A 24,055-nucleotide genomic window follows, 5' to 3' on the forward strand; every position below is an offset into this window, starting at 1 on the left:
GCAAAGTGATGTGATTTATATATATATATATGTATATATATATATATATATATATATATATATAGTTTGACATTATTTTTAAATGAGTAATTGTACAAAATGAGTAAGCGTGCTTCAGGATAACTGTATTTACTACATCATCAGGGTGGGCAGTGGGGCCCATTAAAGCAGCGTATCTGTGGTGTGCCGGAGGTGTCAGGCGTGTTAATCAGGCTGTGCCGTCCGGTGGATCCCGGGTTATGAGCTTTACTGAATACAAAATGCTGTATTTCCCCCTGCCTTGCCCTCGCACCCAGGCGATAGGGGACGCGGGGCTGGGGGGAGAACACCAACCCGCGAAGGGATGGGTGCGAGGGGCGGGCAGGGTCCGCGCTTTTGCCTCGCCTTCGGCTGGGGGTCGGTCCTACCCATTACCTAACAGTAATGGAAGCGATCCTACACCGGCACCGAGCCCCAGCCCCCCGCGTTCGGGAAGCCGTCCCCCTCCCCGCGGGGACCAGACGCCCGTCCCGCCGAGCCGCCGCCGCCCCCTCCATCTCCCTCCGCCTCCGTCCCCCGGGACTCGCCAGGCTTCGCCCCCGCCCCTCTCGCCCCCGCCCCTCTCGCCCCCTCCCGCTGGTTTCCGCGCCCCCCCCCGGGGAATCACCCCCCCCGGCTTGGGGGCCAGGTACACTTGACGTCAGGATGGCTGTCGTCGTTTTGACGTGTAAACACTCATTTCCATTCCGGCTCCGGAGGGTCTGGGAGCCTCGGGCAGCCGCGCCGGCAGGCAGGCAGGCAGGGATCCGCTCCCCGCCATCGCGTAGCAACGCGGCGCCGCATCCCGCCCGCATCCCGCATCCCGCATCCCTCGTCCCTCCCGCGCCCCGCGGCCATGGCCGGGCGGCGCTGGGCCGGCCCGTGCGTGGCCCTGGCCGTGCTTTTGGCAGCCTGGAGCCTGCCCCGAGGAGGCAGCGCCGAGAGGCTCTTTCTCAACGAGTGGGCGGCGGAGATCCCTGCCGGCCCCGACGCGGCCAGAGCCATCGCGGAGGAGCTGGACTACGACCTCGTGGGGCAGGTACGGCCGGGCGGGGGGCGGCTCCACCACGGGGCTCCTTGCCTTCTCCCCTCCCTTGAACTTGTGCCCAACTGCCGCTCGCGGGGCTTCGGGGAGTTTGGAGCGCCCTCTCCCCCAGCGGGCACGGGTACGTGTCCGGGTCCGCATCTGGCGCCTGGACGGGGACGGCGCTTCCAGAGGGGACGGGGCAGGGTGATTCAGCCCTTCCTCAGGGGACCAGTCAGGGGCCGGGCAGGGACCTCCCGCTCTCCTTGAGAGGACCGGGCAGGCTCGGGCGGAGGGTCCAACTCTCTCTGAAGGGGTCCAGGCAGAGCACTTGGCTCTGCCCGAGGAGACCGGACAGAGTCAGGAAGGGCACCCCTCTCTCTCCTGAGGAGACTGACCGGGCGCCTCGCTGTCCCGGAGGGTCCCAGGGCTCCCCGTCTCTCCCCGAGCAGTCCGGACAGGAGGAGGGTGCGGGCAGTCCCGGCTCCAGCCCCGCGCCGCCCCCGCCTCGGCGGCTCCATCGCCATCGCGGTGCTTCTCCTCCAGCCATCCCTCGGGCGCTTTTTTGGGATGCCGTGACGTCAGCGTTGTCAGGGATGAGTAACCGCCTTGAGGGAACAGCCTTGTCTCACCTCCCGGCGAGGGTTCTGTGCCTGGCACCGCGTCCATCCGCGCCGGGACCCCGCTCCGCCCGCGCCTCTCCGGAGCAGTGGGTGGCCGGGGTCGGGGTCAGCCCTGCTCCGAGCCCCTTCCCGCCCCCTGCCCAGCCCCACGTCCAGGCACAGTCGTGTTCTCCAGACTCTCAACCGTCACATGTAAGTGGGACCCCAGCTTCGTGGCTTTGCTCGTTCTGCCTTTGTAGTCGGTGCATTTTGCCACCACCGATTTTCAAAAGCCCGTCCGTGGGGGAGGCGGGTGTTTAAAGCCACCCCAGCTCTCCCAGTGACCGGCTACTGTGCAAGGGAAAATGCCATTGCAGTGGGTGACCGTACAGAGCCCCCCCACAGTGCCTTGCAAAGCTTTTTACACCTGTCCAGCTGAACCCCAGGAAGAGCAAATAAAACTGGGGTGTGACCACACATATAACCTGCCCTTTGAAATGTGGCCCTATCAAGGTGTGTCCATAAGTGTAAAGGTCACTGCTAAAGGTGATACCTTACTGAGTACTGTAGCAGTCATGACTGCACTTGAGTAGCCTAAATGAAAATACTCCCCCAGTTTCTTCTGACAGCATGCTGTGATAAGCACTTGTTACTTACCACAGTGATGAGCACTCCTTACTTGAAGAGTCTTTTCTAGTTCAGATTAAAATATCAAAAAGCGAGTTTCTTGCTCCTTTGTCTTTTGAGTGGAATGAATTTGGTCAGATTCTGATTGTTGTTACTTCCTGACTGTGGGGAAATTCCTCTCGGCAGTTAAAGTATGCCTGTGTCTTACAGATTGGATCGCTCAAAAACCACTACCTATTCAGACACAAAAGCCATCCCAGACGATCCCGAAGAAGTGCCATTCATATCACTAAGAGACTTTCTGATGATGAGCGGGTGAGTGTTAAATTTAATCTTTTTTTATCTCCTTTTTTTTTCTGTTTTTGTCTGTTTTTTTTTTTCTGTTGCCTTATTGCTGGATTCATAATGAGGTCACAGACAGGCTTTCCTCGTTTTGCAAGTCTAATATATTCAGCCAATCGTACTCATGGTGAATAATACTTAACTATTCTGTCATTAACAGGCAGAATCTGACCCTCCCTTACCATATATTTTACAAGAACTTTCCAAATTAAGATCTAAGATGTGCAGCACTCTTAATTTCGGATGTTGATGTGTCACTGATAAAAATGTGAACAGGGATCCACAGGGCTCGGTTCAAAGTAAAAATCCATACATGCACTAAGTTTAATTAGGCCACGTCTGTGCAATTACTATGAGAATTAGGTTTGATTTAAAGTGACTGAATATTAAGTAAAAAAACGAAGTAGGGAAAAAGGGCTGAGGTTTTGCCTGATTGGCTTCCATGACAAACTAAAGCCCCTTCTCAAAGGATCCATCACACGTTCCAGACTTGCCACCTTTTCTTACACTGGGATCCCACTGCTGTCAGAGAATAGGCACACTGGAGAGCCAGGGATCTCAAGCATGATTCACTGGTGAATAAGACTCCCAATTTATCTGACCTCTATTTAAGAGAGAAGCATTTCTGTTTGTTAGCATACTGAAAAACTGAGGTTCATGACAAATTTGAGGAGTAGACCAGAATGCTGTCAGCCTCTCTCAAAAACTATTTTCTGTCAAATTTCAGAACAACAAAATTTGATTTACAGGTCAGCATTATTGCAGCAATCATTGTGACAATATGAACAGTCCAAAACATGAAGTAACCTAATCATAAAAACTGACAATTTACAATATAAGAACAAATCATTTGAGAATGAGTAATTTCCTATCTGGAGGTTTTAGACACAAATGTCAACTAGGAGGAAATATTCTATATGTGGTGAGACAGGGTCTTTGTTTTGCCTATTGTCTTTTAAAACCATATACTCCCATCTATGTCCTTGCAAACATTGATTTAACAGTTAAAGTTGAAATAATTCTAACTTCAAACCCACAGCTTCAGTGTAAACTAGTGTTCTAATTTATGCCCATACATATGATCAGATGCCCAATGTCATCATAGTACAATGTTCAGGAACAGAGTTTTAGTTACAGTTTCTCCCTTTTTTGGACTTAATACATTGAATACATCTCTTACACAGGAAAGAATGACCGTGCTCAATACATTATATTCTAAAATTGCAGTAGAATGGAAGTGGTTGTGTTACTCACAGACATTACTGCAGACTTGCATACTTAGATCCAGAAACAGGGCTTCAAAGTGCTGCAGGTGATTTGCTAAATTTACTCCAATTTCCCTTTTATTTACCATCTAGTATGCAAATTAACTCTGTGAATGAATGAGATGTAATTATGCATTATGTAAGTGTATAAACACAAAGCAATCATGTAACGTGTAGTTACACGCAGACCTTTGCTCTAAAGAGCTGTTCTTGTTCAGCAACAGCCTATTTAAAAAAGTTCTAAATTCAGCCTTTAAAAAGGGAAAGAAAAAGGAATCCTGTTTTTTGTTTGTATAACGCCTCCATGAATTTTACGGTATGTTAAGTGTGAAAGCTGTGGTAAAACTTGGCTCTAATCTGAATATTTATCTGCTTCCTATAGTGTTTATTGTAAAACTGATAAAGGCTGTGAATACATTGAAGGGATATAATTATCCAGTTCCATAACTTCTTCTGGTGTTTGCACTAGTTTCCAAATCTACTTTTCTTGCAAGTAGATTTGAATTGAGATTGTTTTTACTAATTGATATATCAGGGGCTGGAGATTTGGCACAGCCTTCAGCTTTTGCTGTAGGTGGATGACTGGAACCTCACCCAGCTGCTGAGGGACAAACATTTGGCTTGTTTGTCTGACATATGTGCTTGGGAGTTTCAGCTCATTTCCTTGCTGCACTTGTCCACAGTGAAAAAAACCCCTAAACATGGAAGTTGTCAATTGTTAATTACTGTTGGGTGATGAAGAGGTCAGGCTTTGCTGTGGGCAGGGAAGAGAGACAAATGTAATTGCTTTAACGCGTGCACAAGTATGTATAGCACTAGATATCAACAGGGCAGTTTAAAGTACACTTGCATGGGTATATTCATCTTCTATAACTGACTAAGGTTTGTAGGGGTTTTAGGACTAAATATATAGCAAAGAGAATAGTAAACATGCCTGGTGTAGCTACCATTTTAAAGGATTTGTGTCCTGGTAGTGAATTTTCATTAGGCTTTTACTACAAAATTATATTCTCATCTAATGAATACTTTTTTTTGTCATTTTAATTTCTGAGTCGTTATTGTTTCATGTATGGCAATAAATGTAAGGATCATAAAGCCGTTCAATCACAGCACATAAAAGGAATGAAATCTATTCAGAGGTTGAAAGCAAAAGGTTAGATCCAAGACACTCAGCATGTGAGGCTTGTCACAGGATCCTGGCACTGAACTTGAGTTTGCCTTGGTTGTTCAGAAATTAGGATGAAAAGTACCAACCTTATCTGTGTCAGAGTGACTGTACAGGTACGAACTATGAATAGTGTTTTATTCCCATTTCCAAAAGTAGCACATAGCACAGAGAGAGGTATCATAGTCAGGATTTGATTTGAATGGGCTTAGTAATACTTTCAAGGGAGCTGAGTGGGATACACGTTTAAAGTACCACCAAGTGACTTAGAGGTTGCTCTTTCTGTGCACAAATGCTATGAAATTCATTGTATTGCTGCTTTAGAAAAACATGTGGAAAGCATTTTGGCTTTCAGTTGCCTTAAGTGGAATCAAGCCAGTGATGAAGGTAGTCCAATATTCATATCTTACTAATTGATCACACTTCAAAACACCACTCAGAAGGATACTTGAAGGTCTAGCTGGTCTATGAGTAACAGCATCATTATGATTGCTAGACTAAAGCCAGAGATAATCCTTCTTCTTTCCTTTTAACTCCCTGTAGAAATAGAGTGTGAATAAAAGGTAGATAGGGGAAAGAAGCAGGCCATGGTTTTCTTTGTTTTGATGACCACCAGTGCTTAGATGACCTTCTAGCCATACCACACAGTTTTATTTGACATAAAAGCCTGCATTATGTCACTCACAGGAGTTCTACTGTTAACTTGTACTTCATGATTTTCTATGAATTGATTCTACAGCATCATGATCTCACCAAGCCCTCTTCCCCAAATCATGTTGTATCACAGTATAAACAATCCTTCTCTCCGTATCGAGCATTGCTGATTTTGCTTTAGGTATCAAAATTTCTCCATGTGAGAAAAACCTTTGTTCTAAACCAAGGAGGTTCACGTATCATATTTTTACAAATAATTGTAGGTGTCATGGGCAGAGCAGCAATATGAAAAGAAGCGAACTAAGCGTGCCACTGTGAGAGACTCTGCAGAAAGTCTTTTCAATGATCCTATGTGGAATCAGCAGTGGTATCTGGTAAGAATTTGTTGCACTGTGGAACTGAGGATGATGGATTTTGGTTGTGCTCCATTATTTTGCTGGTAATGCAGTGATTGCACTGAAGGGAGTAAATGAAGAGTCCCTTTCATTAGCATATGCTGTAAAAATGAGAGATCTTTGTGCATAATATTTTCAGGCAACCTTCTATTTTGTTTCAAGTGTTGTTTGTACAAAAATTCTGAAAAACAATTTAGGCTGCTGGTTACGATGGCGGTTGATACAAGAAATTTTAACAGTGGAAAGCTACATTTAGGATAATTTTAAAATGTTTGCTGTTGCTGTGTAAGACATCCATTATCATGTCTGAACCTGGCCATATATTTCTTCATTAAAATTGGTAGTGCAGAATGCATAATTCAGATTAAACCAAAAGCATATTCATGCATGTGACAAGCACCTTGAGCCTCTTGGACTAGGATTCATGTGTAAGAGGGTCTCTACAGCTCACATATTCAAAAACCTCAGGGAAAATAAATTTCCTGAGCTCTGTAGTTTCTGCCTGCATGTGACAACTCAGAAACACAGTTGATCATTTATGTTTTATATAGTTTCTTTCAAGAGCCCGTGTTTCCATTGTGCTTCTACCTCTTCCTTCAGTCTAGGCTTTATTGCTTTCACTCAGAATAACAATGCGATTATATGTGGGTATAACAAATCAAGAAGAAAGGTCAAGCACAAGTGTTGCCTGATTGGCTGGAAATACTTTTTTCTTTTTCAGTTCAGCTTAGAGAAAACAGGCCAAACTCTAGGCTGCTTGTATAATTTCTTATATAATAATTTTCTTCTATAATTCCTTCCTTCCTTCCTTCCTTCCTTCCTTCCTCCTTTCCTTCCTTCCTTCCTTCCTTCCTTCCTTCCTTCCTTCCTTCCTTCCTTCCTTCCTTCCTCCCTCCCTCCCTTCCTTCCTTCCTTCCTCCCTCCCTTCCTTCCTTCCTTCCTTCCTCCCTCCCTTCCTTCCTTCCTTCCTTCCTCCCTCCCTCCCTCCCTCCCTCCTTCAGTGTATCTTCACATGTCACCAGAAGAAAATCTTATTTGATGGATTTGAGAGAACAAAATATGAAACCTCAAATAATTTCCTGAATGGCAGCAGTCAGAAAAGACAGCATAAAATGAAAGAAATATCATTCCCATAAAAAATTTCTTTTTCTAAGCCTTGTATTTTATGCAACATTCCTCTGTAAACAAATACATAAAAAACCCTGCAATCAACTAACATAATTAGGCACAGAGAAACAGAAAGAGAATTCTTCTTTTTGCATCTGTGCTTTTACAGGGGTTGTAAGCGAGTTTTCTGAATTAGATGTATGTGTTGCACGTTTAGTATTAGAGAGAAAAAATGACCCATTTAGGAGCTACTCTTAAAAAAACCAACTTGCTGTGGAAGAGAAGGCTATATATGATTCATAGTTCCAGTTGCTTTACCACTGGAACAGTAATGAGGGTAGTAAACAGAAAGTTGTGATTCCACACAGTTGCTCCCAACCAAACGACTACTTTAATTGTTTTATCCATTAATTATTTTGCTCTGGCTAACTTTAACGTCAGAGGAGAAAACACATTTGGAGGAAATCCAGCTCACTGTACTGTGGGTACTGTCTTGGCTCCTCATCAAATGAGAAGAACAAGCATTAGCAGGTCTGATTATTAACTCAGTGTTCCAAGGTCCATCAGTACATCCCTACCATTCCCACATTTCTGCTGCCTGCCTCCAGTAAATACAAGATGCTCTTTGTTCAGAGGTGGCCTTCAGGGATCTTCAAGTAGTGAGGTAAACCCTTCAGTGCTACAAGTATTTGATTAAACTAATTTTTGTTTTATCTTTGAAAAATTCAATCAAAATATACAAGTTGAGGATGAGATAGTTTACAGTGTCTTTAAAATATGATTTTGGACCTGTTTATTACAAATGGATAAAATGGTAACATATTTTAATCTTTTCTGTCCCCCAGCAAGATACAAGAATAACTCCATCCCTGCCCAAGCTGGATCTTCATGTTATTCCTGTGTGGCAAAAAGGGATTACAGGCAAGGGAGTTGTTATCACAGTACTGGACGATGGCTTGGAGTGGAATCACACTGACATCTATGCCAACTATGTAAGTTTGAGGAATGGAATGCTATGGAATAAATTAACCAGTTGTAAATTCAATGTACAGACACTCTTCTGCAGCTCCATGTCTGTTCTATAAGTCAAGTTCTACAGCACAGAGACTGGAATATTTGTCTTAGGCGTGGTTTGGAACCTGGTCTGTGCCACAGGAAGCTGAATGTTACTTAGCAGTGGTAGTGGGGTGGGTATTTTGTTGTTTTATTTTTCCTTCAGTGGATTTAATTCTGAGGCATGTTTGTATACAGTGGTTTAATGTTGAATTATTAAAGCTCCATGAAGAAATTATGGAATTTTTAATGGCCATCAAGTTCTCCCCACTGGATTGCTGCCAGTGTGAGGCTCACCACGTAAATAAATACAGACTCTAGACCACATTTTGTTACACATTCTAAAAATGGACTTTGTAGTTTTCTGACTTTCTGTTTTTCTTTTCTTACATGTAGGACCCAAATGCAAGTTATGATTTCAATGACAATGATCATGATCCCTTTCCTAGATATGACCCAACAAATGAAAACAAGTGAGTAGCTTTCCAATTGCGTGAAGAGAACAAAACAGTATGATATTAATTTGTGTGTTAGAAGGTACAAATGCAGAAATATCTGTGTATGTCTCCTGTGGCAATTTTGCAATAAGAGGAATAATTTGTGCAACAGAATCACATGGTGGTTGAGCACGGAAGGCACCTTTGAAGGTCATCTGGTCTGACCCCCTGCTCAAGCAGGGAGACCTAGAGCCAGTTGCTCAGTACTGCATCTGGATGGCTTTTGAATATTTCCAAGGAGGGAGACTCCACAACCTCTGTGGGAAACCTGTGCCAGCACTTGGTCACCCTCACAGTAAAGAAATGTTCTTGAATATTCAGAAGAAACGTCCTGTGTTCCTGTGCACAAACCTTCTCATGTAACATTGGCATAAACATTAGAATTAAATTCCCAAATGAAGAGCTTCATAGCTGTAATCTCCCTGTGATGTCTTAGATTTGTATGTGTAAGGTATTGGTGTGTTTCTGTAAGCTGAAGGGAACAATCTGTGCATGTGACCATGTGTGTTTCTGGAGCGTTACCTCCCTAAGCAGATTTTTACTTCAGTCCTCTGCTTTGCACTGGGAATTTAAAAAAATAAAAAAGTCTCCTATGAAGCCCCTAGAAGAGACTGTGTCTTAGAGGAACCTACCAAGAAACCCACCCCTTCAGATCAGCTCTTGCAGCTAAGGACACCCATTTTCAGTTCTGCCAGTAGCTTTTGGATCGACAGAGCTGAGCTGGAACACTGAACTTCTGTTTCAGTGCATGCAACCACGGGTGACCTCATATGAGTGTGACACATGGGCAAATACTGGAGGAGGTTACATTCACTCCTGTGACAGTTTTTCTGTTTCTTATGAAGCATGTGGGAGCTTTATTTAGACCAGATTTGGTCTAAATGTCCTTAAGGTAATAACTGAGAAAGTATCAAAAAGCTTGATCACAAGACAACCAACCAGTTCACATAGTGGACTTGTGCATCTCAGAGGAGAGCGGAGTTTTCTCTAATGCCCTTTCTGGAGCCAACTCTTTGATACTCAGTGGAGCCTCTTGGTGCGTCTGTCACACCAAGGCCTATCCATTCTGGTTCAGGAATGGATTTTTTCCACAAAGAAGAGAACAGAACAGACCTCCTTACAAGCTGGTGCACAAAAGGAGTCAATTTCTTTGACAAATTAGGATGCCACTATCAATACAGATAGTAAGAAACTGATGCACTGGTTCCCTGTTGACTATCAAACAATGCTGCAGCATCCACTACATAAATCAGTTTATGGGGGGGAAAAAAGATCAGTCAAAAGATAAATGCCCCATGAATAAGACATTTGAAAAATTGCTTTTCTGCTTTGTTACAGCATTATTTAAGAGCAAGAAGCCATTATCCTCTAGTTACAATGACAGTATCTCTTAAATCTACCTGTACTGTCTCTAATCTTTATTAATAAGTAAATGGAATTCAGGCCAGAAGCATTCAGTCATGTCATTGAATAATAATTTGTACTATTACATAATAGTACAAATCTTACAGTTACTCTTATATGAAGGTTTTCTGTATTGTGGAATTACAATCATCTAAAAAAAAGAATTGCTTAGAAAATAGTTGGTTACAAGAAAAAATTAGCAATGGATATGCTTTAAAGGCTCATTTTCTGAATTCCTAAATAAAGGTAGTAATTTAAAAAAGGATATCTAAATGTGTGATTAAAAATTACTTTTATCTTATTTCTGTCTACAGACAGCTTCTTAGCCCCATAATTTTATACTACTTTTGCACTCTTCTAACGTACTGGTATCTAATGTGTCTACAGACTTCAGTGTGACTTAGGTAAAGTATCATCTCATAACGATGTTCCTTTGATCATTAAGTAGATAAAAATTATGTTTATTGAAGCTTAAGGGAAACAAGTATTTTTGTATCACATAGATACAACTCAAAAGCTGTTCAACAGCTGCACTGTATTAATTTAAAAGAGGACTTCCACCAAATCAAGGTCAATGATGAGTCTTTCTGTACATTACAACAAAGATGTTATGAGCTGTTGTTTATTCTTGCTATATTTATTCAGGCATGGGACACGGTGTGCAGGAGAAATTGCCATGCAAGCCAACAACAGAAAATGTGGAGTTGGAGTAGCCTACAACTCCAGAGTTGGAGGTAAGAAAATGAAAATAATTGGATGTCAAATATGAATATGAAATATGAAACAAGACAGATCCTGAGTGTTTTCAGATACCATTAATCTGAAATATGAATGATTGCTCTTTCTTGGAAAACATGAATCTTGGAATGTTATAAGCTACAAGTCCTGTCCGGCTATAGTGCAGTGTTAAATCTGTATGACAGCATTTCTTGAACAAACTCTGGAATTTGATGATGAGTAGAATACAGGTAGAATATATAGCAACAGCAGTGACAATATAGGTGGTGGTGATGATTATTATAATAGCAATAATACTAGTAATAATAATATTAACAGTAATAATACTAAGTAATACTAAATAATACTAATAATAATAGCAACAAGCTATATTATACCCAGACTTAAGACTGTATCTTTTAAGCAATAAGGGACCCACTTTTTACAACTGGTTATTCTGGAAGGAGGAAACATAGGGGAGGAGAGAGATTGAGTAGACTGAAAGTAAGAATATATAAATTTATACCCATCCTGGCTTGCAGCATATTGTTTCCATCTACACAATTGCATTCAAAAGGTCACGTCAGTCAGGATATTCAAACTGCTGGAGGTTTTTGTTTCAACACTTTACTTCTCTATTGTCACCGTAAGTTTAATTTGAAAACAAGTAGATACTTGCTTGCCCATCAATCAATGTTGCTTTTTTAAGTGGTGACTAGAAGTTTAATCCATTAGAGGTTTATGAAATAGTCATGATAAAAGTATCAGTTGCAAATGGTTATTTAGCTCAGAGGAAGATATTTGTACAGGCCTAATTTTTCCATTACTCCTTTTTTTTCCTTTTAAACAAGGGGATGAGAGTGGCAATTGACACCCATAACTGTCGTTCCCACCATTTCAGACTGATGTTTGTAGGTTCCCAGTTACTCTACTGAGCTGTCATAGATGTCAGCCTTGCAGTTTGCCTTTGCCATAATGCATTATGCTGTCATGATCTGTTTAAATAAAATATCTTACTCATAAGACGAAGATGTCAAATTTTCAAAGCAGGGCAAAATGGATTAAGCTGCAGAGATGTCTGAACACTCGCTGTGCCCATATTTTAAGGCTCTTGCATCTACAGAGGAGGTTCTTCCACAGCTATTTGGATATGCTCTGCACTCATTTGCAAATGCAAACTGCAGATCTGTGTGGGGTGATTTATCTAGAAAGGGAAAAAAACAGGAGGAAAAGCAGTCCAGCAATCCACATTACCAAGAAAGCAGCTTATACTTGGGTGGGAGAGGAGGAAGAATGGAAAAGTTGAAACAAATTGTAAGCTGTTAGATGTGACCAGACTGATTAAGATAGGGATGTAACAAAAATATATTCAAAGAGCAGTGGAAGATACAAGAAGTCTTCAAAAGATTCAGATAAATTTGGAGTGGCTAAACACTGGAAGAATTTTTTGATGATACAACCTCTACAACATTAATTTCTTCAGAAGCTGTTTTTCTTCTTTTCTTTTTAAATCCATGAAATGACACATTGCACACTTCTATTTGATATTAGTACAGGATGACTTCTTTAAGTGGCTGTTTGCTTGTAGCAGTTGCCATACTGAATAAATCCAGCGATGCACAGCCAGTGCCTTCCCTCTGATAATCAGCATCAGCTGCTTTAGGGAAAGAAATCCTAACATCTGGAAAACCTTGTTCTCCAACCTTCAACATCAGAGGTTGGTTTAACTTTGCCTTGAGGGGTAAACCAAAATATTCCATTCAGATTTTTTTTTTTCATGAAAATAATTACTTTAATAATCCTGAGTGTTCTCAGTAGTCACATCAAGGCCTGGCCCTATTCTGAAACCTTGATTAGTGCCTTCAGTACTTTATGGCTGTGAGTCTCATAGGCTTTTTAGTGCACTGAGTGAAAAAAAAAAACACTTCTTAAAGCCAGTTTTCAAAAGTTACACCTTTCAGTGTCCTTTAACATTCACCTCTTGTTCTGTGCAGAGCTAAGAAACGTGTGTGCATTGATCACCTTTGGAGTAAAGCAGGATGTATGTATTTTTATGCATACCTAATAGTGTTGGGCTATGATATTTCCATGGTGCTGCCATGGAAATTAAGTGATTAAGTGGCTCCATTTTACAAAGGACTGGGCTGAGGGTTCCTGCACAGTGACGTGTTGCTAAAAATAGCCTTCGGCCAGGCGCATACATGTATGTGTCTGAAATTACCTTGGGCTTTGTCTGCTTTTGATTTTGTGAGACTGATGATAGGAGCAAGAATAGAAGAGAGTTTATGCAAGAGGACATAATTGGAATCTGCTTAGGGGAGTATCACTGCAGTCATCAAATCCCTGAGTTGACTCAAACAATCAGGATTTTTGATGATCACAAAGACAAGGCAGCGATTTTTTTCCTTGAACTGTTTTTGTCAGTGTGTGGTCAGTGTTCTTGTGGGTTTTTTTCTTTTTTACATTATTTATCTGTGGAGTGGGCTTTGTCTTTTTCTGTGTGAAGTATCTGTGCGCTACTCTTCGCATTCCTGGTGTCTCATTAGATGTTGCAAGCTCACACCTGGAGCTTGAAGTCGCTTTCACACAGGCAGATCTTTGCTCACAGCATGCTGGTATGAGAGGATCTCACAGTTCTGAGCCAGCTGAAAAAAAGAGTAATCAAAGCATTATGAGCTTAAGCCTGTACCTGAGGCATAGGATGTACCTCGATGCTTTTCCCAGCTTTGTGAGTGATAGCAGAGCAGCTGAGCGGATTAACTCATTTTTCTGATTTTTGCCACTAGTGAATATGAAATAATAAAGCTCAACTTTATCTCAAGGGTATTACAAATATTGAGAGGCTAGCCATTTGAGAAAAGAATTATGCTTGCAATCTTTTTTTTCCTGCTTGATAGCATTAAAAAAAAAAAGATCAAGAGACTGAACTGCAAGGGTGATGTAGGGTTTTTTTGTTGCCTTTTTGTTTGTTTGTTTGTTTTGATCAAATGACCACATTTTGCCTGCTGTGCTTTGGCAAGATCCAGTGATGGTGCAGCTGCTGTAGCACTAAATGCCAGGTTCAAGAGAACCCAGATATTTTTATTGCTTGTAAACACGGGCTGAATCCTGACTGCTGTTGCTTTTAGACTGCTGCTGTTGCTGTGAGAGCCGTGCCACAGTGGGAATTTTGCCAAACTTCTTCTTTTTGTACCTTCTTCCAGCACTGGACAAGGGTTACAGTCCTGCTGCAGAGCTGTGTTTTTGTGTGGATTGATGGATCCATTGCAGATGAACTGCTGTCTGCAACTGAATTTTAAGTACCACTGAGATCAGGCTTGCTCTGAAGAAGATTAGACCATGCAGTTCCTAATAAATTGTTAATGGCTAGATATCTCTGGATTGCTCATAGTAGAAAAAACCATGGCAGTAAAACAACAGTGAGATTTTTTTCTGTGGTAGAGATTGAAGAGCTACTGAAATAGCAACATCACAAAGACAGCAAAACCTTAATGACTTTGAGGGCAAAGTGTTAGTCAGAACACTCAAAACTACATCTTTGAACTAAAACTCCTAGAACTCTTAAAGATAAAAGTAATGTTGGTAAAACCTATTTAATTTCAGTGGCATTTCAGTTTGAGAAGTCTTTGTTATACATGTAACAGAGAGGAAAGAGAATGCAATAAGAAAAAGCAGGAACAGTAAGCGAGACTTTTTTGGGTCTCTCTAGAAGAAGAGAAAGAAATAAATAAGAGGCAAAAAAGATTTTAATTTTTGTTTTGATATTTATAGAGAACACTGAGCTCTGCAAATAAAGCTGTTTCACGCTGATAGGGACTGTCTGCTCAATATTACTTACATGAACAGCAGTAGGCTGTGGCCGCAATAGTTATGGATTAATTTTGCTGGAATCTTTAAAAACAGTTAACAAAGACAAGGACGAGGGAACAGAAAGTAAATCCAAGCTACTTCTATTTTTTTTTTTCTGTTAAAGGTATCCGAATGCTGGATGGAATAGTCACTGATGCTATTGAAGCCAGTTCCATTGGTTTCAACCCAGAACATGTGGATATTTATAGTGCAAGCTGGGGCCCCAACGATGATGGCAAAACTGTGGAGGGACCTGGGAGACTGGCACAGAAGGCTTTTGAGTATGGGATAAGCCAGGTATGATACTTAAAGAGAAAGATAAAGTAAAATGTGGCAGAGAACAGAATTTTAAAATGGTGGATAGCAGGGAAGAAATGAAAATAGTTTGTGCTGTCTTTGCTCAAATATATTTGAAATGGGCAAGATATATTTTAATAGAACAAGTCAGAGACATTTCCAGCCAGACCAGAACTTTTAGGGCTTTCTAAGGTGATTTTAGACTGCAGATCTCCACAGATAAGCTTTCTTTTTCCATCCTTACTTTTGCTGCCTTTGTCTCACCCTACCCCCACCCTTTTCTACTACTTGTTTTGCACTGAACAGTAATCAGATTTCTACACTGAAAGCCTATAAAATTTAATAAAAAGATTCTGCTTTGTGAATATTCTGTTATGTGAAATAGTGATGCACTTTAGCACCCTGTGGACGAGCTTGTATTGTGTTAATTGCATTAATTTATAAATTGGTTTGTATCATGATCCAGTTAAAATGAATATAGTAAAAATACATGATGAAGAGTACTGGAAGCAATGTTTTTACACTTTTTTTTTTTTGGTGTTACACTCTTTAGATCTGGTTGGATGATAAGTAGGGTGCAAACTGAGAGCTGCCAGGTATTTATTAATAAACTACTCTTGCTCTTGCCAGTGAGGTGAAAAGATACCTAAAGGTACTAATATAGAGAGGAAGACTAAATCAGAGGTGGGAGAAGAGAGAAATGGAGGAAAGCTTGAAGGACAGAGGCAAAGAGAGAATTTTGGATAAAGGGCAGTTAACATTAGCAAACAGAAGGGGAGAAGGAGAGAAGAATGAAGAGTCTGACAGCTGACAAAGATACTCTGAAGGAAGAATGGAAACCAGGGAGAGTGGCCTGGTAACAAACAAAGATCTAAGCCTATAAGTAGGCAGCAAGAGAAGAGAGAGGTGATAATTAGGTGATAATTGGCAACAATTGTTCAGTGGTCTTACTCTGGAGAAGCAGGTTCTGGTGAAGAATGTATCCTTTTTTACAGTTTGTTCTATTTCTCATGGAGAGCAAACTTACTCATTTGTTTGTCAGACTTCCTTTTGCAAGGCTCTGGCTTGTCTCCATTCTGCTTAAAGTTAGTCAAGTAGGGACTGGCAACAACTTTAGTCACTGGATCCTTCATTGCTGTGCTGGTAAAGCACCTGAGCACAGACTTAGCCTTAAGCATCTAACAGGTGTTAGTATCACTCTAAGTGAAGTCAGACCAGGTGTTTAGATATACCAGTGCTTTTCCAAAGTGCAGCCTTTATTCTCAAAGATACTGTATCATTTTCAGTAGTTGACACGGCTTGTCCATCCCAAGACAGCAGTTACAATATTTTTAAAAGTATCATGCTTTTAATGTTGTAAGTGCTGTGAATTTCCTAGCACTTGCATGAATAGCTTAAAATCTCACCTGAGTTGGATGATAAAAATCTGTATTTCAACTATTTTTTCTAGTGAATGTACATATAGTAATAATGAACATATATTAATAATGAACAACATACAAACTTTTGCTCATCACATGAAACAGATTTTTTTCCTCTGGAGGCCTAGCACAGTTTAAGATTGGATAGGGTGATTCGTGCTTAGGGTAATAGCTGTGGCGGTTTACATGCTGTCAGCTGCCAGCATCAAGTGTTGGCTGCTGCTCTCTCATTGCACTGTGGACACCAGAGCAGGGAATGGGTGTGGTTGTGTCTGGAGACTGGTGATGCTGAATGACAGATCTGTGAGGGAAGGGACGGTTTCAGTGTGGACATCATTTGTGCTGCTAACCCGTACCTCTGTGATTACAGGAAAGGCAAATGAAGTAACCTCTGATGAACCTGGTATGTCTTAAAAGTAAATGGGCATTTTTCCTAGAAATGGTCAGGATCAAAACAGCAGCATGAGGGAAGATTTACCTGTTGAACACAGGCTCTTTTTTGCCTAAAAACCTCTTCTAAGGAAAGTTACTACACCTGGAACACTAAACCTTGGCCAGTCGAACTAAGAGATGTGCTGCAGGGTGATAAGTAGGATGTGTCAAACAGCTGATTTCTTCTGTCTCTGTCTTCTACAGTGCTTATGGAAATTTGTCCTTTTCTATCTGAGAATGTTTGGTGTTTTAGGTTTTTTGGGATAACCACTCAGGGTCTGAAATCTCTTTGATAACCAGTCATTTCTGTTTTCCCTAGGGCCGAAATGGGAAAGGCTCCATTTTCGTGTGGGCTTCAGGGAATGGAGGTCGCCAGGGTGACAACTGTGACTGTGATGGTTACACTGATAGTATCTACACAATCTCCATTAGCAGTGCTTCTCAGCAAGGGCTTTCTCCCTGGTATGCAGAGAAGTGCTCTTCAACTCTGGCCACAGCATACAGCAGTGGGGATTATACTGACCAAAGAATTGTAGGTTGTTTTTACCAGTTTCAGAACAAACAGAAATGTATTGCATATGCAAATAACAAATGAAACCTCTTAAATGCTTGGTTTCAAGTGCCTGCTTTGTGTAATGTGTGACATGCTTAGTGCTTTTGCCTTGAAACTTTGAGGGACTTGTAATCCAAAGTGTGATCGTATCCCTGAAACATCTTCTACTGTAAAGCAATGGTTAGAGAAAATTGTTGTGTCAGTGCAGTTAAGTCAATATGCTGAATTTGTCTGCTATTTGTGAACGCTGTTTGTGTATGAGAGAGGTCTCTGCATGGTTTGATATGGTACCATTCTTCAGAAAGGGCAAATGAAAAGAGATTTAGAGTAAAAGGAAAAAGAACCTGTGATGTAGGGGTCTCTGATACACCTTGTGTAAGAGCAACAGCAGCAATAATTACTTCCAAACCTATAAAAGGTATTCGGCAAGCAAACGTACCAGTCTGTGTGCCTTTCTTGTGCTGAAGAAAATTGCTGTGATAAAATAATGTCATTCTAAGTTAGCCAGGAGATTAGTCTTTCTTAAGTGGCTTCTCTTTATAGTTGAGATGTAGATACATAGGATGATGAATTTGGTATTTAATTTCCAAATAAAGCACATATTTCATTGCAAATTATAGTTCTTCTGCTGAAGAGGGAGCAGAACAGCAGTACTAACCCTATGAGTAATTTTCTAGCAAGCAGTAATTTTAAATGTTCTAGGCCCAACACAATGATCTGGTTTTATGATTCACCAGTAAGCCTGAAACACTTATTGTGAAATCTTACAATAAAATAAGATATTCAGTGTGGGAGTATTTTGTTCCAACACAAAGCGTTTTGATACAAAAATTATAGTTGAAGTAAAAGGAGTGGATTGAAATATGAACAGATTTAAACATCCATCACTTTTTCTTCTGGTGAGGTGTGTATTAATACGCACCAAGTAAAGGATACATAGTTATGTTTGTGAGTGTGGATATGACTGTACTTGCAATTGTTTATTCACACAATCTGGGATTCTTTTGTTTTGTTTTGTTTTTTTCTATCAGACAAGTGTTGATCTTCACAATGAATGTACAGAAACTCACACTGGGACCTCTGCATCTGCACCGCTGGCTGCAGGGATTTTTGCTCTAGCTCTGGAAGCAAAGTAAGATGACACACCACTACCTTTTGAAACTCCTGTCCCTCAGCCACCCCACCATCTTCCCTGTAATATTGTCTGTTTGAAGTGGCACCACCTCATGCTATAGCTCCACTTTTTATCAGACTTACTCAGCCTGATGACAAAAACAAGCCTCAACACCTTCCTAGAAAAGCAGAATCAATGGAATTGAAGCCTGAGGAATTGAATGACTGAGGAATATTAGTCCATTTTGTGTACTGGCAACAGTGTTTACTGATTTCGGGTCAAATGCACTTAAAATGAGGCTGCACATGGATCAGGAGAACATAATTTGAAGACAATAGGTTGCAAGATTTTAAATTAGGTCTTCCGTCAATTTGCAGAAGATTTTCTGCCAATGATGAGGCATAAAATGGAAGGTGCCCAAGCTTGTTTGTCAGAACAGGCAGGGAACAGCCAGGTTTGGATCCTGTAGGGCAGGTGGAATGCAGAACATGGGGAAGGTAAGAAGGGATAGGACAGTGGCTTTTCCACAGAAAATACTTTAGGTAGAAATTCACAGACTTAGTACTTGGATGGTGCAGATTCGGTTCCATTTTCTATTGCATACCCCTTTGGTGACATAAGTCAAGACACTTAGGTGTTTTAAAGGGTGGAGTTAATCACAGAATCAAATACCCAGTGACATTTCAAAGTCCAGGTTCTATAAAGACTGGTGGGGAATACTAGTATTGGTAGCTAACTTTAAATGCCAGGATGGTTTTGAAGGATTGGACTATAATCTTGCTAGATACCTGTTTTTCTTGTCTACCTGGAGAAGTATTGTGAGGATAAGTGTGTGACATGCTGTGTATTTGAAAATAATAGGATGCCATATACCTTCAAACCATGTTCTATGGCAGACTAATAATTGAGAGAAAAGTGCCCTAAACCAACTAACCAGGATCACTTTCTCAACAGTCCAGACCTAACGTGGAGGGATATGCAGCACTTGGTAGTGTGGACCTCAGAATATGATCCACTGTCTGGAAACCCAGGATGGAAAAAGAATGGAGCGGGACTGATGGTCAACAGTCGGTTTGGGTTTGGACTACTCAATGCCAACGCATTGGTAGATTTAGCTGATCCCAAAAGATGGAAAGGTGTACCAGAAAAGAGAGAGTGTATTGTCAGAGACCAGAGCTTTGAACCAAGGTAAGAATTTGCATTAGCAGTTACCAAGCTTAAGTCTATCTTAGTAAAGCCTGAAGGATCATATTCTTCATAGATTGCCCTCAACCAGGCTAAGAGATTTCTTTTGGTTCACTTAGTTTTGTCTTACTGTATTCCTCAGAGGGTAGGCAAGGAGCATTTGTTTCTTGTTTTTTTAGTGTAGGACTGATGGAAATTACTAGAGTGAAGGATTCTTTAAGGCAGAACCCAGTCAGCTAAAGCGTGAATGTTTAGACACTATCAGAAGACAGACAAAAAGATAGTGAAGTCTCCTAGGGATTTTAAAAAAAAAATATCTGTAATGGGTCTTAGCAATTCTTCTCCTTTGACAGGCATGGGATATGTTGAAATCAAGGTGATAGATTCAGCTTCACTCATATATGTAGCATTTCTCTTATGAAAAACAAGTGTCTCAAAGTCTCACTGAAAAGTCGTACCAGCCTCATTCACACGTGCTCACAGCATAGTGAGCCTAAACTGAGCTGAACATGCAAATAAATTATAATTAGTCACTGAGTTGGTTAATCAATAAGGATATATGGGCTGGTTTTGTCTCCACTTGTTCATTTATGTATTTGTTGTCTAGAAAAAATTATCTATTTCAAAGGCTGAAATTATACCATGTCAATGCACCAAAAGTCTGTCTGCAGAAACATATTGCAGTGTTTTGGAGAGTCGCTGCTTGGTAGTCTTATTATTTATGTTATTTTTTTATCAATTTGCTTTTATGAGGTCTCTCTTTTCCACAGGATGTTGACACAGTACTGATGTATGTAATAATTGCTGCTTATGTATTTTTATGGCAGTCCTGTGTGTTACATTATAAACAAAAATCCCATGATTCTGAGTTCAGAATCATTTATGTGGAGTTTAGATATCCGTTCTCTTTGGAAGTAATGGGAATTGTGCAGAGAAGCTGTCTGTGCAGAGCATGAACAGAAGATGTTAGCTTTTTTTTCCTTGAGGTGGCATTGATTGAAAAGGACCAGGACAGGTTGCAGCTGTCATATTTTAGCTTCATGATAACAGCTCTTCTGGAAATTTGAATAAGGCAATAAAGTCTAAGTCTGATACAGCTGTGCGATGTAGCTGCCTGCAAAGACTGATTTTTTTTGCAATCCACTTCAATACTATCTGTACTTCCAAAACTTCCCATGGTTTTCACAGAAGCATTCGAAAGAATATCAAATGTAGAATTTGTCTTTACTTCTTTCTTCCTCAACATTCTGAAATTTTAAATCTGTCATTTACACCTCACATCACGATCCAGAATCAAAGGTTCCTCTGAATAATCAAAGAACTGCTGTAACTTTTGCCAGATTATTAAGAGCAAACGAAGAAGTCATCATTGAAATTCCCACAAAAGCCTGCGAGGGCCAGGAGAACTCCATTTTATCTCTGGAGCATGTGCAGCTTGAGGCAACGATCGAATATTCCCGTAGAGGTGATCTTCATGTCACACTGGTATCTCCATCAGGTACAGAAGGCAAAGACACACCTTGTTTGTGTTGCTCTAATGTGTAGCATTTATTCAATTAAAAAAACAGCTCTATGTTCTTCAGTGGTTTTAAAAAGAGCTATATATATATCACTGGATAAATCCAGTGAGGAGAGTGTAATGATAAAGCATTCTGGGAACCACAGAAACCCCTTTTCAGCCTTCACCCATTTGAAAATCCTACTTTAGAAAATAAAGGCATGGTACGTTTTCATTCTGGCAACAGGACCTGTGAAAACTGAGGGTTCCTGGCAGACAACAAATTATGGTTCAATAATGCTTATCAGATTTCCTGTGATTTAGTAGACTAATGGAAAACTGAGAAAATATAACTCTTTAGATTTCATGTAACTGCATCTCCACATTTGTGTATTTAAAAACACAGTGCCTCTGTTAGGCACCTTAGTACAAATATGCTAAATGAGCTAGACTATGGCAAGCTGTCCTGACAATACCCTTAAATAACACCATAAGGAGAAAAAAACCAAAACAATTAGTGTAAAGAACTTTGTAGACAGTAAGGTCTGTTAGATTAACTGGTATTATTAGGAAAAAAAAGACAAGATTTCAGATACGAATTTAAACATTAGACTGATCTAATTTTTCTGTTTCTAGGTAGCAATAATCAAATACTGCTGCCTCCACTTTAGCATCATTTTGCTTTCATGGCTAAGCTGGTTTTCCCTTGTTTCTTGCTGGTTTACCACTTTCTTGCAAAACATTACTAGCAAATTTATGTCATTTCTTTTCTGTATTTATGATGTTATGTTTAAATATATTTATAAATTATGACAAGGCTCCTTGGGGCTTCTCTGCTCCTTATTATGTAAATAAAGCTCCCTTGCTTTCTCCTTAGAAGCAAACTAAGCCCAACAAATTTCCTACCATGCAGTATAATCTCTTTTTTTCTGCAGAAATACTTTGTGAACTGCAGCATTATTGTAATAATAACTATTTCACCCTCTTGGAGGAACATTTCAGGCTGTAACAATTTACATCCAGTCACCAAAAAAAAAAAATACAGTGAGGGAATCAGGATAAGGCTGTGGTTTCACAATACTACAGGAGCTGGTTTGCCTTCAAAACTTCCTTTTCAAAAGTTTATTGAACTGTTCATCAGTGGAAAACACCAATTGTGTCTGACTTCTGCTTCTTAGGTTTCTTTATGTGCATTCACTGCTTTTTTTGTGTTAGAACACTGTTCAAGATGTGCCTTTTTAGTGTGACCTAGTAGTTTGCGTGCTCTTAAATACTGCAGTGAAAATAATTAAAGGAACCACTGTTAAGAGAACCACTGTTAAATAGTGCATTTTCCAGGTTACCTATGCACTAGGTAGAGTGCAAGTTGAACAATCTGAAAAGTAAAAGCAGACATGTATGAACAACTTTACTGTTGATCTTGCACTCACACAGGGACCAGCACTGTCTTACTGGCTGAGAGAGAGAGAGATAAATCTCCCAATGGCTTCAAGAACTGGGACTTCATGTCTGTTCATACATGGGGAGAAAACCCAACAGGAACCTGGGTTTTAAGAATTACTGATATGGTAAGTGTGTCTGTGTGTTAATTAGCTATGTTTGAAAGCTAACACAAATAAAATCATCACTAACCGCTGCAAAGCATGTTGAATTATGAGCCTTCTCATTAACTGATCTTAATGAGAGTTTCTTTAAAATATCTGTAAGGATTAAAGTAAAAAAATAGAGTCACATTTTCTTGTTCTTTACTCAAATGCAATTGACATTGACACGTACCTGTCAAAAACAATTTCATGTCTGTTTTTCTCAGACATATGTCACTGGAAGAAATCACTTAATATAGTTTTCTGTGATTCATGGAGTGAAATACGCAATCAAATTAACATGTAGTTAACTGCAAATTTTTTTCTGCAGAAAAGAACACGGCATGGATTTAGTCTTCTCTTGATCCACGAGCACAGTTTTCATTAACTCAAAACCTTTTGAATTATTCAATTTCTGATTATCTCAGTGAGCTATTCTGATGCATACCTTTCCCTGATTTCTTTCTGAGATTAACTACTGTTGAACAATGTTTAAGGGTTAAAACCAAGAAGTCTACAGATATGAAATAAATCAGATTATTAGAACCACCTGGGGATATGGATTACAGTAGCAAGACACCAGAATAAAGCTGCTTGGTAGGCAACTGAAAAATCATTTCCTTCAAAGAGAGAGTAATCAAACACATTCATCTCACTGAGGATGTCTGTCCATAAGCTTGTCATTAGAGGTTGGATCTTAGCAGAAACTGAATGCTTCCTGTTAGACTCTGAGCCTGCAGCCCCTATTGGCCTCAAATTGTAAACAGGAGGCTATTGCCAATTGCTGAGCAGATGGACAAGGCAGTAGAAGTAATATTATTATCAACAGTGTAGTGTTAATGCTGCAGGGTTATAGATAACCCCATGGTTACAGATATCTATTCTTTGAATGCATTTTTTGGGGAAAAATGTTAAGAAGAGCATTTTATTTGTAAATATTTCCCATTTTTCTTGTCAAGTGAGAGCTTCCTGAAACTTATAATAAACTAAGATTTTTGTCCTCAACGCATAGTATACTCTTTGCTCAACTTTTAGGATTTTGTGATTCCTGAAAAAGCTTTCATGTTAATGACCTTACTGACATCACAGATTCCCATGCAGAGTTATTCATAAGTTGTAGTTATGAGTAGCTTTAACTGTCATGTAAGTTGTGTAGGTAAACTTTAGTCTAGACTTCTAGAAAATAAGAGCTTCAGCAGCCATCTTCAGTCACAAAATGAATGAGCAAAAATTCTGAAAGAAGCTTTGGTCAA

The 24,055-nt window shown here is 40.3% G+C and overlaps 1 protein-coding gene across 2 annotated transcripts in view; it reads left to right on the plus strand.

Annotated features, from left to right (window-relative positions):
- The first annotated feature begins 734 nt into the window (after positions 1 to 734).
- PCSK1 (proprotein convertase subtilisin/kexin type 1) overlaps positions 735 to 24,055 on the plus strand; it is a 28,876-nt gene continuing 5,555 nt past the window's right edge. Inside the window, exons 1-12 of one of the 2 annotated variants that reach the window (XM_032675542.1) lie at positions 735 to 1,057; positions 2,482 to 2,586; positions 5,961 to 6,071; positions 8,045 to 8,191; positions 8,649 to 8,725; positions 10,799 to 10,887; positions 14,844 to 15,016; positions 17,189 to 17,401; positions 18,454 to 18,554; positions 19,491 to 19,724; positions 21,062 to 21,219; positions 22,654 to 22,787. In XM_032675542.1, coding sequence (XP_032531433.1) covers positions 875 to 1,057; positions 2,482 to 2,586; positions 5,961 to 6,071; positions 8,045 to 8,191; positions 8,649 to 8,725; positions 10,799 to 10,887; positions 14,844 to 15,016; positions 17,189 to 17,401; positions 18,454 to 18,554; positions 19,491 to 19,724; positions 21,062 to 21,219; positions 22,654 to 22,787 — 1,725 coding nt within the window. In that variant the 5' untranslated portion in view covers positions 735 to 874. Of the gene's footprint in view, positions 1,058 to 1,712; positions 1,858 to 2,481; positions 2,587 to 5,960; positions 6,072 to 8,044; positions 8,192 to 8,648; positions 8,726 to 10,798; positions 10,888 to 14,843; positions 15,017 to 17,188; positions 17,402 to 18,453; positions 18,555 to 19,490; positions 19,725 to 21,061; positions 21,220 to 22,653; positions 22,788 to 24,055 lie in introns of those variants that run through there. The other variant, XM_032675543.1, reaches the window with a different exon arrangement.

Source organism: Chiroxiphia lanceolata, chromosome Z (assembly GCF_009829145.1).
Source record: "Chiroxiphia lanceolata isolate bChiLan1 chromosome Z, bChiLan1.pri, whole genome shotgun sequence".
Taxonomy (NCBI): domain Eukaryota; kingdom Metazoa; phylum Chordata; class Aves; order Passeriformes; family Pipridae; genus Chiroxiphia; species Chiroxiphia lanceolata.